General features: G+C 34.6%; 1 protein-coding gene across 2 annotated transcripts; it reads left to right on the top strand.

Annotated features, from left to right (window-relative positions):
• Positions 1-1,427: 1,427 nt before the first annotated feature.
• Positions 1,428-8,743, top strand: LOC110865559 (two pore calcium channel protein 1B). Of its 2 annotated transcripts, XM_022114852.2 has the most exons (24): positions 1,431-2,084; positions 3,107-3,250; positions 3,368-3,475; positions 3,589-3,684; positions 3,964-4,082; positions 4,165-4,225; positions 4,317-4,483; positions 4,885-4,990; positions 5,094-5,171; positions 5,257-5,318; positions 5,451-5,523; positions 5,674-5,739; positions 5,837-5,977; positions 6,050-6,107; positions 6,204-6,311; positions 7,074-7,137; positions 7,252-7,420; positions 7,502-7,566; positions 7,699-7,789; positions 7,859-7,945; positions 8,029-8,097; positions 8,177-8,208; positions 8,287-8,380; positions 8,473-8,743. In XM_022114852.2, exons 1-23 carry the CDS (start codon positions 1,956-1,958, stop codon positions 8,372-8,374), a joined length of 2,181 nt encoding a protein of 726 aa, XP_021970544.1. In that variant the 5' UTR covers positions 1,431-1,955; the 3' UTR covers positions 8,375-8,380; positions 8,473-8,743. The 2 variants fall into 2 exon arrangements, with proteins under 2 accessions (XP_035830485.1, XP_021970544.1); XM_035974592.1 differs by having other exon boundaries at positions 1,428-2,084; positions 7,357-7,420; positions 8,287-8,702.
• The last annotated feature ends 3,620 nt before the right edge of the window (positions 8,744-12,363 follow it).

Raw genomic sequence — 12,363 nt, 5'->3', positions numbered from 1 at the left:
TCCCTTTTGACCCATATTTTTGTGAATTTGTCACGAACGTGTTTCCAAAACACTAACTTGACTAGTTCCTAAAACATCAAAATGTACATAAACATAAATACTGTAAATATTAAAATAGACAAACATATGTACAATAGAATGTTACCCATATTTGCATCGTCCGTCACTTCGATCCAATGCGTGTTCTTTGTCAGGCGCCCACTTACGCATACGCCTATTCATTGTGGAGGTTTTAGATTGCTCCATTTGTAATATGAAATGCTGAGAAGAATACTATAATAAAAATGTAGCGTAAAATAGTTTATTTTTTATTTATACTAAAAAATTCAAAACCATCAAAAACATTGAAAAGTTAGAAGGAAGCTCGTTGTTGTGGTCACGCCTACATTTATCACGCCTATTCACATTTTTTTTGAGGGGGGGGGGGTTCCAACCCATCCCTCCCACACCCATAACTATAAGTCCTAGACATAAGGGTGTAGGGTATGGTTCAATCACTTTAGGGTGTTTGAGTTATGTTCTTTAGCCAATAATATCATGCCATGTCAAGTCCCTATTCCACTCCTTATTTTGCACTCAATCACTGGCAATGGTTCAATCACTATTAGGGTGTTTAAGTTATATATTTTTTATTTCTAGAAATTATAAATTATGTACTCAATCACTCGCCATTTTAATCGGTGACTATACACCAAAAACACTCAAACAATCGGTGACTCAAACAAGCAGCAGCCGATCACCGAATCAGTGAATCCAAGTCCCCGAAGGGTTCACCGAACCATACCGTTGATACGGACCACCGTGAAATTAGCTTGCATTCACACGTTCATCATCCTAGTTTTAATAGTTTTTCATTTGTTTTGTTTTTAATTATGTTAGTGGGTAGTTAATCATGTTAGTGGTAATTGCATTAGGTCCATGTTCCCTTAACTAGTTGCATGTTTTACGTATTCAGTTTAGTATTTGTAAGCCTTTATAAGGCCTTTGAGTTTGGCAAAGTGAAGAAGAAGAAAAATTAGCAAAGTCTTGTTTCTATCTCTAATTCTTGGAGTCTAACCCGCTTAAGGGTCTATCCTGAAGTCTAACCCACTCACCGTCCACCCTAAACACATAAAAATAAAAATAAAATTTTTTCACGGTCAACTCAGGCCTTGAGGGGTGATAGTAAGACTATCCGCATCAGAGAAAGGCTATCCTTTCTACAAACAGCCTAATCAGCATGCCACATCAGCTTTTCACTTATTCTTCCCACAAACACTTTTTACCCACAACAATAACATATATATCCTTCCCACAAACAACCTTATTATAATTATTTTATTAAATTTAAACTAAATAAAAAAAAGAAAGGACCCACCATTTCCCCATTCTTCACCATTCTTCCCCAAGAATCCTTAACAATGAACACCCTCCATGTCATCCTCTATAACACCCACTAATCCATCCCTCTCACAAATCCCCTCCACATAGGCCAAGAATCACCTACAAACATCCTTGATGTGGATAGTGTAAGGCTAACGGTTCTAGACATCTAGTCCTATGGCGGGCAGCGGCCCAAACATAAACACATAAAAATAAAAACAAAAATAGAAAATTCATTCAAGATTGGAACCGTTGCACTCAAAGTTGAACCCCCAAAATCCAAATTGATATTTAGAGTCGAATCGCCAGTTCCTTACCGCCAAAACCCTGCATTTCTCGACCGTACGATTCTCAATGCCAAAGACCCTAACTTCACCCAATTTTGTAGATCAAGTTGTGGTGAGACCATAAACATTTTTTTAAGAAATTGATGGAGGGAAGGATGGAACCATTTTTGACGAAATTGATGGAGTTGGTTTCGTCTAACAAAATGAACTAAGATCTATAGTTGACTTTGTTTTTTATTGGTTGTTAGCATCTAGGGTTATATATATACACACACAAATAGTCAACAGAGGGTTGGTAAATTAGTGATGACAGATCCGTTTACCCCTTTGCTAGGGGGAGAAACTAGGAGAGGAGGCCGAAAACCGTTTATTCGGCGATGGGATGCCATCGCTTACGGTTCGCCTTATCAGAAGGCGGCCGCTCTGCTTGATCTTGTAAGTTTTTGCTCTTCATTTTAGCTGCTCAATTTCTAGTAATGATATTCACCACTTGTTTTGTTACTGCTAGCTTCTGTTTCTATACTTTTAGTTATGTTTGTTTGTTCCGGAGCTGAGGGTGTCTCTAGAAGCAGCCTCTCTATTCCTAGGTAAGGTTTGCCTACAGTGGCAAAGCTTGAGATTTCCGACTGGGGGGTCGAAAACGTATGTACCCAAAAATTTCTATATAACCGGGGGGTCAAAAACGTATATACCCAAAAATTTCTATACGAAAACTACACACTTTCCACTACTGAGCGAAAAGTTCGGGGGGTCGGCCGCCCCCTCCCGCCCCCACTATGCTGCGCCTCTGTTTGCCTACGTCCCACCGGACCTACCGTCCCCGGACCAAATCCTTATCGATAGCTTTGCTATTTGTGGGATTTACTGGGTACGGTTGTTGTTGTTGTTGTTTATATGGCCTCCATTACTTATGGCTAGCAAAACACTTGGTGAAAATTCAGTTAAGCGATTTTGAGTTTTGAAGGCTAATGGATTTTTGTTGTTAGAAGGATTTTTAAAATGAATTTGAGGAGGATATTTAATTTATATGTTATATAAGAATGTATTAGTTTTATCAGTCTAGCGGACTGTGCAATTTAACGATATGGATTGATGCCAGATTTCAGTCTTTTCTGTCATTGACATTATAATGGTTAATATTTATTCTTTTGAAGAGTTGTTCACGTGTAAAACTACCGCTACAAGGATAAAAGAACAACTTAAGATCAATGGATTATTCGTCTGTCCATAAATGAAGAGTCGTTTCTTCTAGTTCCACCTATGTCTCATGTCTTCATGTTGCTATTAGGGCTTCTCTTGGTCCACTCAGTATCATATACCATTCTCTTATTCAATGGGGTTAACACAGTAACGAGAAAAACGATTTTTCAGTTGGCGTACTTGTGTTCATATTTGCCCTTTTCCTACGTCATATCAAACAATTTGGTAAGATAATAAATGCAATATCCTATTTCCAGGCTGCAAATGGAAGAGGTCTACCAGAGGGAACCTTTGACGTACCAAACTATGAAGCATCTGTAAAGCTCTACTTTATATTCATTCGCTTCGACATAATATGGACCCTTAATTATTTTGCACTGATAGCTTTGCATTTCTTCGAGGTTGGTGCTACAAGCCTATTGAGTGCTTTCATGACGCGCTGTTTCTTTTGTGTTTATCTTAAGTTTCTTATATCATGATTATTCATGATTCTTATTACTTAAAATGTTCTGCCACAGCAACCATTGTGGTGTAGCAGTATTTCCGAGGTTTCTTGCAGAAACAGGGACTACTATTATCTTGGCGAGCTTCCATACTTGACTAGTGCAGAATCTCTAGCCTTTAAGGTTTGTATCCTTTTTTACGTTTATATGTAACAACTTTTTTATGCTCCCATCACAACTAAAAATGATAAAATGTATATGTAGGTAGCCTGATTGTTAAAAACTTTCTTATGCAGGGTGTAACCCTCGTAATTCTTGTGGTGCATACACTTTTTCCTATTTTGTTTGAAGGGGGATATTTCTACTGGAGAAACCATGTCAATAAGCTGAAGGTATATGATTGCAAAAAACATTGCTCATCAAAGTGCTATATAAAATTTGTTACCAAACATTTCAAGTTATGTATGTATATGTATATAGACATATAGTGTATATATGCACTACCTTTCACCTATATATTATATGTGTATACACACAGAGTTATAAAATAGGTGGGTCTGTTGAGTTTTCCGTATACGAGCAAGAAAAATATTACTGTCAATACTTTATAATTCCTTGTCGGTTATAAACCAAACTAACATTGATGTCTTGTGTTACTTATATACATACAGGTCATATCACTGTTAATTCTTAGTGTTGATTTAGTAGTAGATATTCTCCATCTCTCTCCAGTGACCATCTGTAGGATTGCACCTTATATCAGGGTACTTTTCTTTATCTGGAATATCAGGTATGACATGAACTGTACAGTAATAAACACAGTTAATTGGTAAATGTAACTTTATAGTTGATATATTGTTTTATTGACATAGGGGTTTACGAGACAACCTTATTGTCCTGGGTGGAATGGTTGTCACATATGTGAATGTATTGGTATGTGAATATTCCGCTACGCTTATGGTTATGCTTCTTTACTTGCTTGAGATGCTGACATTTAGTTAAATTGCTATGTTATCGAATTCAGGCTTTGTGGTTTCTGTTTCTTGTGTTCTCGAGTTGGTTAGCGTATGTCATATTTGAAGATACCCAACAGGGAACTACGTTCTTTCTTTCTTACTCTGCTACGTTATATCAAATGTTTGTTCTCTTTACCACATCCAACAATCCAGACGTCTGGATTCCTGCCTATAAGTAAAAAACAAAATCTTTGTGGTTTAATTCAATATATGTTTAAAAATTTGGAAGAATTACAAGTTTTGTCCTTTATCTTTATACCATTTTTCAGGCGGTGTCCTTTTTAACGAATGTTGACAGGCGGTGTCCTTTACTAGGTATTTTGTTGCAAGTTTAGTCCTTCAGTTCACCTAGCTATTTTGTTGCAAGTTTAGTCCTTTACTAGGTAACAATTAACAGGGTTTTTTAACTGGGTTGGGTGTAAAGGACTAAACTTGCAACAAAATAGCTAGGTGAAGGACACCACCTGTCAACATTCGTTAAAAAGTACATCGCCTGAAAAATGGTATAAAGATAAAGGACAAAACTTGTAATTTTTCCTAAAAATTTTTAGTAATGTGTTTTCCTCTTGTATCCAGATCATCAAGATGGTCTTCGCTTTTTTTCATCCTATATGTGCTTCTGGGTGTATACTTTGTCACAAACCTGGTTCTTGCTGTCATATATGATAGCTTTAAACTCGAGGTGTTTACTTTTTTTCATCCTATATGTTTTTAGTGCTTATGATTATATTACTTTTTTCTAGTTTAAGATCAAACTTTTATGTTACAAGCTTGCATAACCGCAGCTCCTTAAACAAGTTGTTGCAAAGGGCGATATGAGGACGGGAACATTGAGGATGGTCTTTAATCTCATTGATAGTCGTGTGAGTATGAGTCATTTATGTTGTGAAATCCTCGTTAATTGAATTTTACGACCCTTGTTTATGGAATTTATTTCCAAATCAACAGGGCGCTGGCTATCTTGATAAGGAACAATGTTTCAAGTTGCTTGAAGAACTTAATAATTACAGGTAATGGCCTTTGTAATTCACTTTTAGAAATGCTTTGAACGACTTGTCTTTTTAGCATTCTTATAATATTAGCTTTTTTTTTCAACGCATTGGATCACATTTCAAAATGCTAAAAAAGCACCTTCTATTCAGGACACTGCCAAAAATATCGAAAGAAGATTTTGAGTTGATATTTAACACATTGGATCACATTGGTAATGATAAGGTATTATTCGGTCTATTGCCTCTTGTTGAATATACAATAGAGTTGCTAGTGCTTGCAAAACATGTATATTCTTTTATTATTATTATTATTATTATTATTTCTTAACTGATAATTGATGGTTATTGTCTCGGTCGATTCTGATCTTTGTAGATTTCTGCGGAAGAATTTAATGATATATACGATGCAATTGCCTTAGGATTTCAAATGGAGGATACGGTAAGTTGGTAATACGAGAAGCAATTTTTTTTTTTCAAACAAAAAAAAAAAGAAAATCTCACTCAGCGATCTTTCACGTTGTGCTTTCATTTTGCAGGAACCTTGGCTAACAAAGTTTGTCTTCTACAATTCTTCAACGTCTGAAACGCTGAAAAACTTTGTAAAAAGCACAAAGTTTGGAAATATAGTTGCTTTTGTTCTCCTCTTGAATTTGGCTACTGTTATTGTTGAAACAACGGTATGACATAGATCATTGAGGAACATATACTTTTGAAAACTAGTCTTAATTGTTGATCTCTATCTTTAACAGCTTAATATACAAAACAACTCTGGTCAGAATTTCTGGCAGAGAGTGGAGTTCGTCTTCGGTAAAGAACTCTTTACGACTGTTCTTTAGCACATCCTTTTGTCAGCTATTATACTAGTTCATATAATAGCAACTTGATGACTTCTTTTGCATGCAGGGTGGATCTATGCTCTCGAAATGGCTTTGAAAGTTTATACATATGGATTTGAAAACTTTTGGAAGGATGGCCAAAACCAATTTGATTTTATCATAACACTGGTTATAGGTGAATTTCAAAATTCCAGTAGCAACATAAGTGATTATTCCTCTTTAAGTTATTAGACATAAAACTTAAGTGAAATATAAGATGTCCAATTAAATTACGAGGGACCTTATTTTTGTTTGTGTGTGTGTTCAATACGGAACCAATTTTAAGTTGAGAATTGTAGCAACCGCATGTTATAAGCTATGTAGTTAATATCCCGATGTATCAACCGATATATCAGTGATATATCGGTTATCGGTCCCCTGCCGAGATAGCAGTACAAAATATTGGTCAGAATATTGGTACCGATAATATCAGTGATATTGTCCTATATTTGACCGATATAGGACCGATATTTGATCGATAAATCACTGATTTTCCCGATATCAGTACGATTCTTCTTATTTCTACCGTTCATTTTTCTTCTTATTGCTGCTATTAGTGTTTTAAGTCTTAATTGTTAGTTGTTACTGTTAAAAGTTAGTGTTAAATTGCTATATATATAAATTTAGCGTGATATTAAAATTACCGATATCCCACCGCGATAACCGATATCCGATATTTTACCGCATTAACTACTTAGGTTATAAGTGTGAAACATAAAGCGCTCTCATATGTTGCCAACACTACGTACATGCACTGAAAGCGCCCATACACACATACATACATATCACAAAGAGAGAGAGAGACCTTTTGTTTTAGGTACGATGTGTTTTTGAAAAGGTTATGTTATTGAATGGGCGCTTACTTATATTTTGTTTCATTTTACATGGATGTTGTCAGTTATGGGAGAGACAGCAACATTCGTATCTCCAAAGGAGCTAACATTTATTTCGAGCGGGGAGTGGTAAGGATGTAATAACTTTTCAGTTTATGAGATGTGTTTGTTGCCATGTTTAGACCAAAATCTTACAACTGGCGATAAGAAACTTGTAGTACTGACAGACTATATTGTTTCCAGTATTCGTTATCTTCTTATCGCAAGGATGTTAAGATTGATCAGGCTGTTGATGCGTTATCAGACTTACCGAACCTTTGTTGCTACATTTTTGACACTGATACCAAGTTTGATGCCGTACCTGGGTACCGTGTTTTGGGTCATGTGCATTTACTGTACATTAGGTATACAGGTACTTCCCATTCTTTTATGTCTTCGGTTTCGTATATCACGTTGGAATACTTTTGTCATATATTACCTTTTTGGGTGCTAGATTTTTGGTGGCATAGTGAATGCTGGGAATCCAGATTTACCAGCTACAGATCTTGCTGACAACGAGTATCCTACAATCTACATCATTTACCAACTACTTTCATCTAACGTCTTATTAAGTGAATATGATAACTTAGCAAACTGTTACAAGGATCGCTCGTATATTGCTTGCTGTTCGGTTGACTTAACAATGATCAGTTACTTGTTATTTAATTTCAATGACTATCCCAATGGTATGGTGACACTCTTCAATTTGCTTGTGATGGGAAACTGGCAAGTCTGGATGCAGGTATGACCTCTTCATTTGCATGTTATGTTCCGTTAATTGCGCATAAACTTTCGAGGGGAACCATTTCAGGATTACGCAACGTTGACAGGAACTTCTTGGACTTATGCCTACTTCATCAGCTTCTATCTGATAACAATTTTGCTCCTCCTCAACTTGGTAAGTCCTCCTGATGCACAACTTGTTTTTTGTTACTTTCGTAATAATTTTTGGCTTAAGTTTCAAATATTATAATTACACAGGTTGTGGCATTTGTACTGGAAGCGTTTTTTGCTGAGTTAGAGCTTGAATATCCCGAGGAAGAAGGGAATGTTAGTAATCTTCAATTAAATCATGTGCTAACCATTTTGTTATGTGTATATAATGTATCTTTTGTGTACGAAAATCCAGCAAATGGGAGTAAGGGGACGACGTAACATGAGGTTAGTTAGCATCGCAAACTAACTACACAGGTTGCATGTTATTCTTGCATTTGCTTACGTTCTTCTGTGACATGTCAGTATAAGGACACGCAGTCAGAGGGTTGATATGCTACTTCGCCAGATGTTGCGCTCAGAGTTGGATCGGTCCCCACCTTCCTCTCCATGATCCCAGGTAGGTAGTAGTTGGTAGGGGCTGTTAGGACTGCAAAAATGGCCTTTTACTTATCAAATGGGTTGAATTGGGTGATGCATCATGTCAAACAGGCCCTTTTGTTGTTTATCACATGTGGCGTTGATGATGTGGCCGTTATTTGTGTTTTTAATACCGCATACAGGTCGAGATCACAGAAAGGTAACAATGCAGTTTTGATTCCGTATTTTAAATATCAAAAGTTAACAATATTATTTAGAAAAATTAAAAGTACGTGTATATTTTCTGAATTGGGGACTCTTAAGTCGAATATTTTTAGTATGTAGATTTTGTTTTTGTATTAGACATGACTCTTCATCTATCATAACTCGCTCATTTAACATAGTTTTTATTTATATTGAATGTTATCGTTATTAAACGTTATTCCTAAGTCCTTTCATCTTCTTTGTAAGATCAAGATCAATGATATACACACTGTTATCAAAAGCGCTCGCCTAGGCAACCATTTTGGGCGAGTCGACCTTTTCCCGCTTCTCCCTCCTAGGTAAAAAAAGCCCACACTTTGTTTGTTGAAATCTTATATTTTATATATATATTCCAGATATTTATTTACAGCTATATTTATCTTTTTTGAAATCCTATCTCAATCAAATCGTATATATATATTTTTTTAAAATATATTTGAATTTTTAAAAAGTTAAGAGATATTATACATATCTTTTTACTCAATTTTTCTGATGTATTTATCGACCTATTCTATTATGATAAACATGATTCTTTTATTTTGGCCGGCAAAACATACTCGTTTGATTCTGCTAAAGGATTCTGCAGTATATCAATTGCTTCTCATTAATCAGTCGACAAGTTGGGAATGACAGAATCCGTAGGGGCTTTTTTCGTACTTCCGTTAGATTAACATATAAACGTTATTAATGTATTCTTAAGTATAATGCGAACGTGAATTCATTAAATAATTTCACATCATATTTTACATATAAAAATAGGCTTACATTCAATGTTTACGATGTACCCGCGTCCATCGGACGAGTGTCCACCTAGTACTATATAATAAAAGAAACCACTTTAGGGACACTTGTCATCATATTAGGTCATCTCTTATAGATAATTATTATTTTAATTTAATCTCTTCTAATTAATTGTAGATAACCCTCCTACTAAATATTATTAGTTTAACATCTTATATTATAGATAACTCTTTATTTAAAACTCGTGCTGAAAATACTTGTGTTATTCATCGGTTTAAGGTTTTGGAAAAACCATTGCATCAGTAATCTGATTCTGGCCCAAACAATTAAATAGCAAACAAGCTCAATCTTGTAATTGTTGTAACAGGGCCCAACGTTAATTAGCAAATAGGCTCAATCTTTTAATTGATGTTAGTGGGCTCACAATTAATTATAGATAGATCATCATGCGTAAGTCAGATTCCAACATCCACGATGAATCAATTATAGATAGATCATCATGCGTAACTCAGATTCAAGTGTCTAAAATGTAAAAAAAAATTAATATAAAAGATTTACTTTTTAAAAGTTCATTTTTTTATTAAAAAGATAATAAACAAAAAAGATAAAAAATGATTTAAGTGATGGCTAATTGAATGAAAAGGGGAGGTTAAACTAACTAACTAAGTAGGGTTACATTTATACATAACCTTTTATATACGTATATATTAGTCTGATACGTTAGCAAATTGTAGATTTACAATTGTGAAAGCAAGTATCACATAACTATAGATATATTTGTTCTTAAACGTTATTATAAATGTATTACATCCTTAAGTAATTTTTTTTTGAACGGCACATCCTTAAGTAAATATATATTTATGTATTTTTTTTCTTTTTAAAAGGGTCAACATGACTTATACCTTAAGTTATTTAGGTAAAACTTGTCCATTTAAAAATGACTTTTTAATGATTAAGAAAATATATGTTTTAAAACTTTAATATAAGTCAATAAACCTTTACTTTTCTAATTTAAGACAATCTTGAACCAAGATAATGAATCATGAGAAATAGATATGTAACTAATATAAATTTTTATGATATAACTTTTATTGTACAGAAAATTACATTTATTCAAACTATGTAATGCGTATATTCTTAAAGATGTAATTTTTTTTTATTGTTTAGTATATAAAATTACATTTATTCAACCCGTGTAATAGACGTGGTTTTAAATATATAACTTTTTTATTTGGTATATAAAATTACATTTATTCAACCCATACAATATTGTTCTTATAGATATAACTTTTTATTATTTAATATATAAAATTATATTTATTCAACCCGTACAATAAATGAGGTTTTAAAGATATATTATTTTGTTATTTAGTATATAAAATTTATTTATTCAACTCGTGTAATACACGGGGTTATAACCTAGTTAATTCTATTCTAATTCATATGCATTTAGTTAATATGTTTGAAAGTGTTTCTTTAAGTACTTAATATTATTTTTTAAGTTTTTGGAAGTGTTATTTGCTTCAAATAAACTATTTACGTATTGAAAGTGTTTTCTTCGATACATAATATTATTTTATAAGTTTTTATTTACTTGCGTTTTTTTTTTCTCAGGCCCGCGCTTTTTTTGCGCTTCTCGCCTAGGCGATAGGCGAGGCGTATGCGCCTTGAGTGCGCCTAGCGCATTTGATAACTATGGATATACAAAACACTTTACAATTACCAACTTTGTCTTGGTATCGGAGTATCTCTCTCTCTAACCCTAAATTTCAGCTATATCCACCACCCTTCTCCATGGCTCTTCTTACTCTTTTTTCTTCGGCCAACAAAACAACTCACAACTCCAATAAATTCGGCCTTAAACTTTCACCTACAAACTATGGGTATTGGGAGGCAATGATCCAACGCTTCCTTGTTACAAGCAGTCTCTTTGGTTATGTTGATGATCACCATACCCTGTCCGCCAATTACCATTCAACCTGCCAGATCATTGGTGATTGGACAAAGAACATGCATCATAACCACGACCCAACCCTATTTATTTGACATGGATATTAAACGATGCTCATGTTCGAATGTTAATTGTATCTACAATTTAGGAAGCTTCTCTTCAACATGCTCAAAGGCAACAATTCTGTTATGCCTACGCACCAAACACTTCCTCAAGGGAATACACCCTCAAAGCACAACTACTTAAAATTGAGATGAAAGGTGACGATACATCATCAACCTATCTTACCTGAGCCCAAGAATATGTTGATGCACTTGCTAATATATGTGAACTGATCAAGGAGAAAGATCTTGTTATGCTCGTTGTTTCTACTATTCGAGAAGAATACATAGGTCATACACAAGTCTGAAAACAAATCTTCTCACCCGACAATTCCCAACTGCCTTTTCTGAACTTCATGGTCTCTTATCTGATGATGACTATATGGTCAAGAAGTCACTTCCGGATGTTTCACTAGTTCAAGCAGTCAATGTTGCCTCCACCAATGTTGTTGCCTCTTCTAATACTATTAGCTCCTCTTTTTTTTCCCAACCAACAACTATTCAAGCTCTCCGACAACTTGTCAGTCAACTTGGTCTTCAGCCTCAACCAATAACACCACAATATCCCCACAAGCCTTAAACACCAAGCGCCCTGGAAATTCTCGCAATCGTGGATAGAATAATCGTTACGAAACAGGCAACTACAACAATCACATTTAAGGAGTCGTACCATAGTGAGAACAATCTTCATGTTGGTAATGGTAAACCGTAATGGTATTTTACCCACTCGTCCCCGGTTAGTTTGTTTTAATTACCAAATCCATTTTTGGGATGTTACACGTTGACCCAAAGTAAATTGTTTTGTTTTCTTATGCTTAACGTTTTCATTCAAATGTTTTCATTTTACTAATCGTTTCGATTAAATTGTATGATAACTAAGTACGAAGTTAAGACCCCGGATGAAGATCAAGCCACATCAATATTAGCACAAAATGATTCACAGAATACTTTATATTCATTATTATT

The sequence above is a fragment of the Helianthus annuus genome, chromosome 6 (genome assembly GCF_002127325.2).
Source record: "Helianthus annuus cultivar XRQ/B chromosome 6, HanXRQr2.0-SUNRISE, whole genome shotgun sequence".
In the NCBI taxonomy this organism is placed as follows: domain Eukaryota; kingdom Viridiplantae; phylum Streptophyta; class Magnoliopsida; order Asterales; family Asteraceae; genus Helianthus; species Helianthus annuus.
The sequence above is the reverse complement of the archived record's forward strand: the minus strand, read 5'-3'. Positions and strand labels throughout refer to the sequence as shown.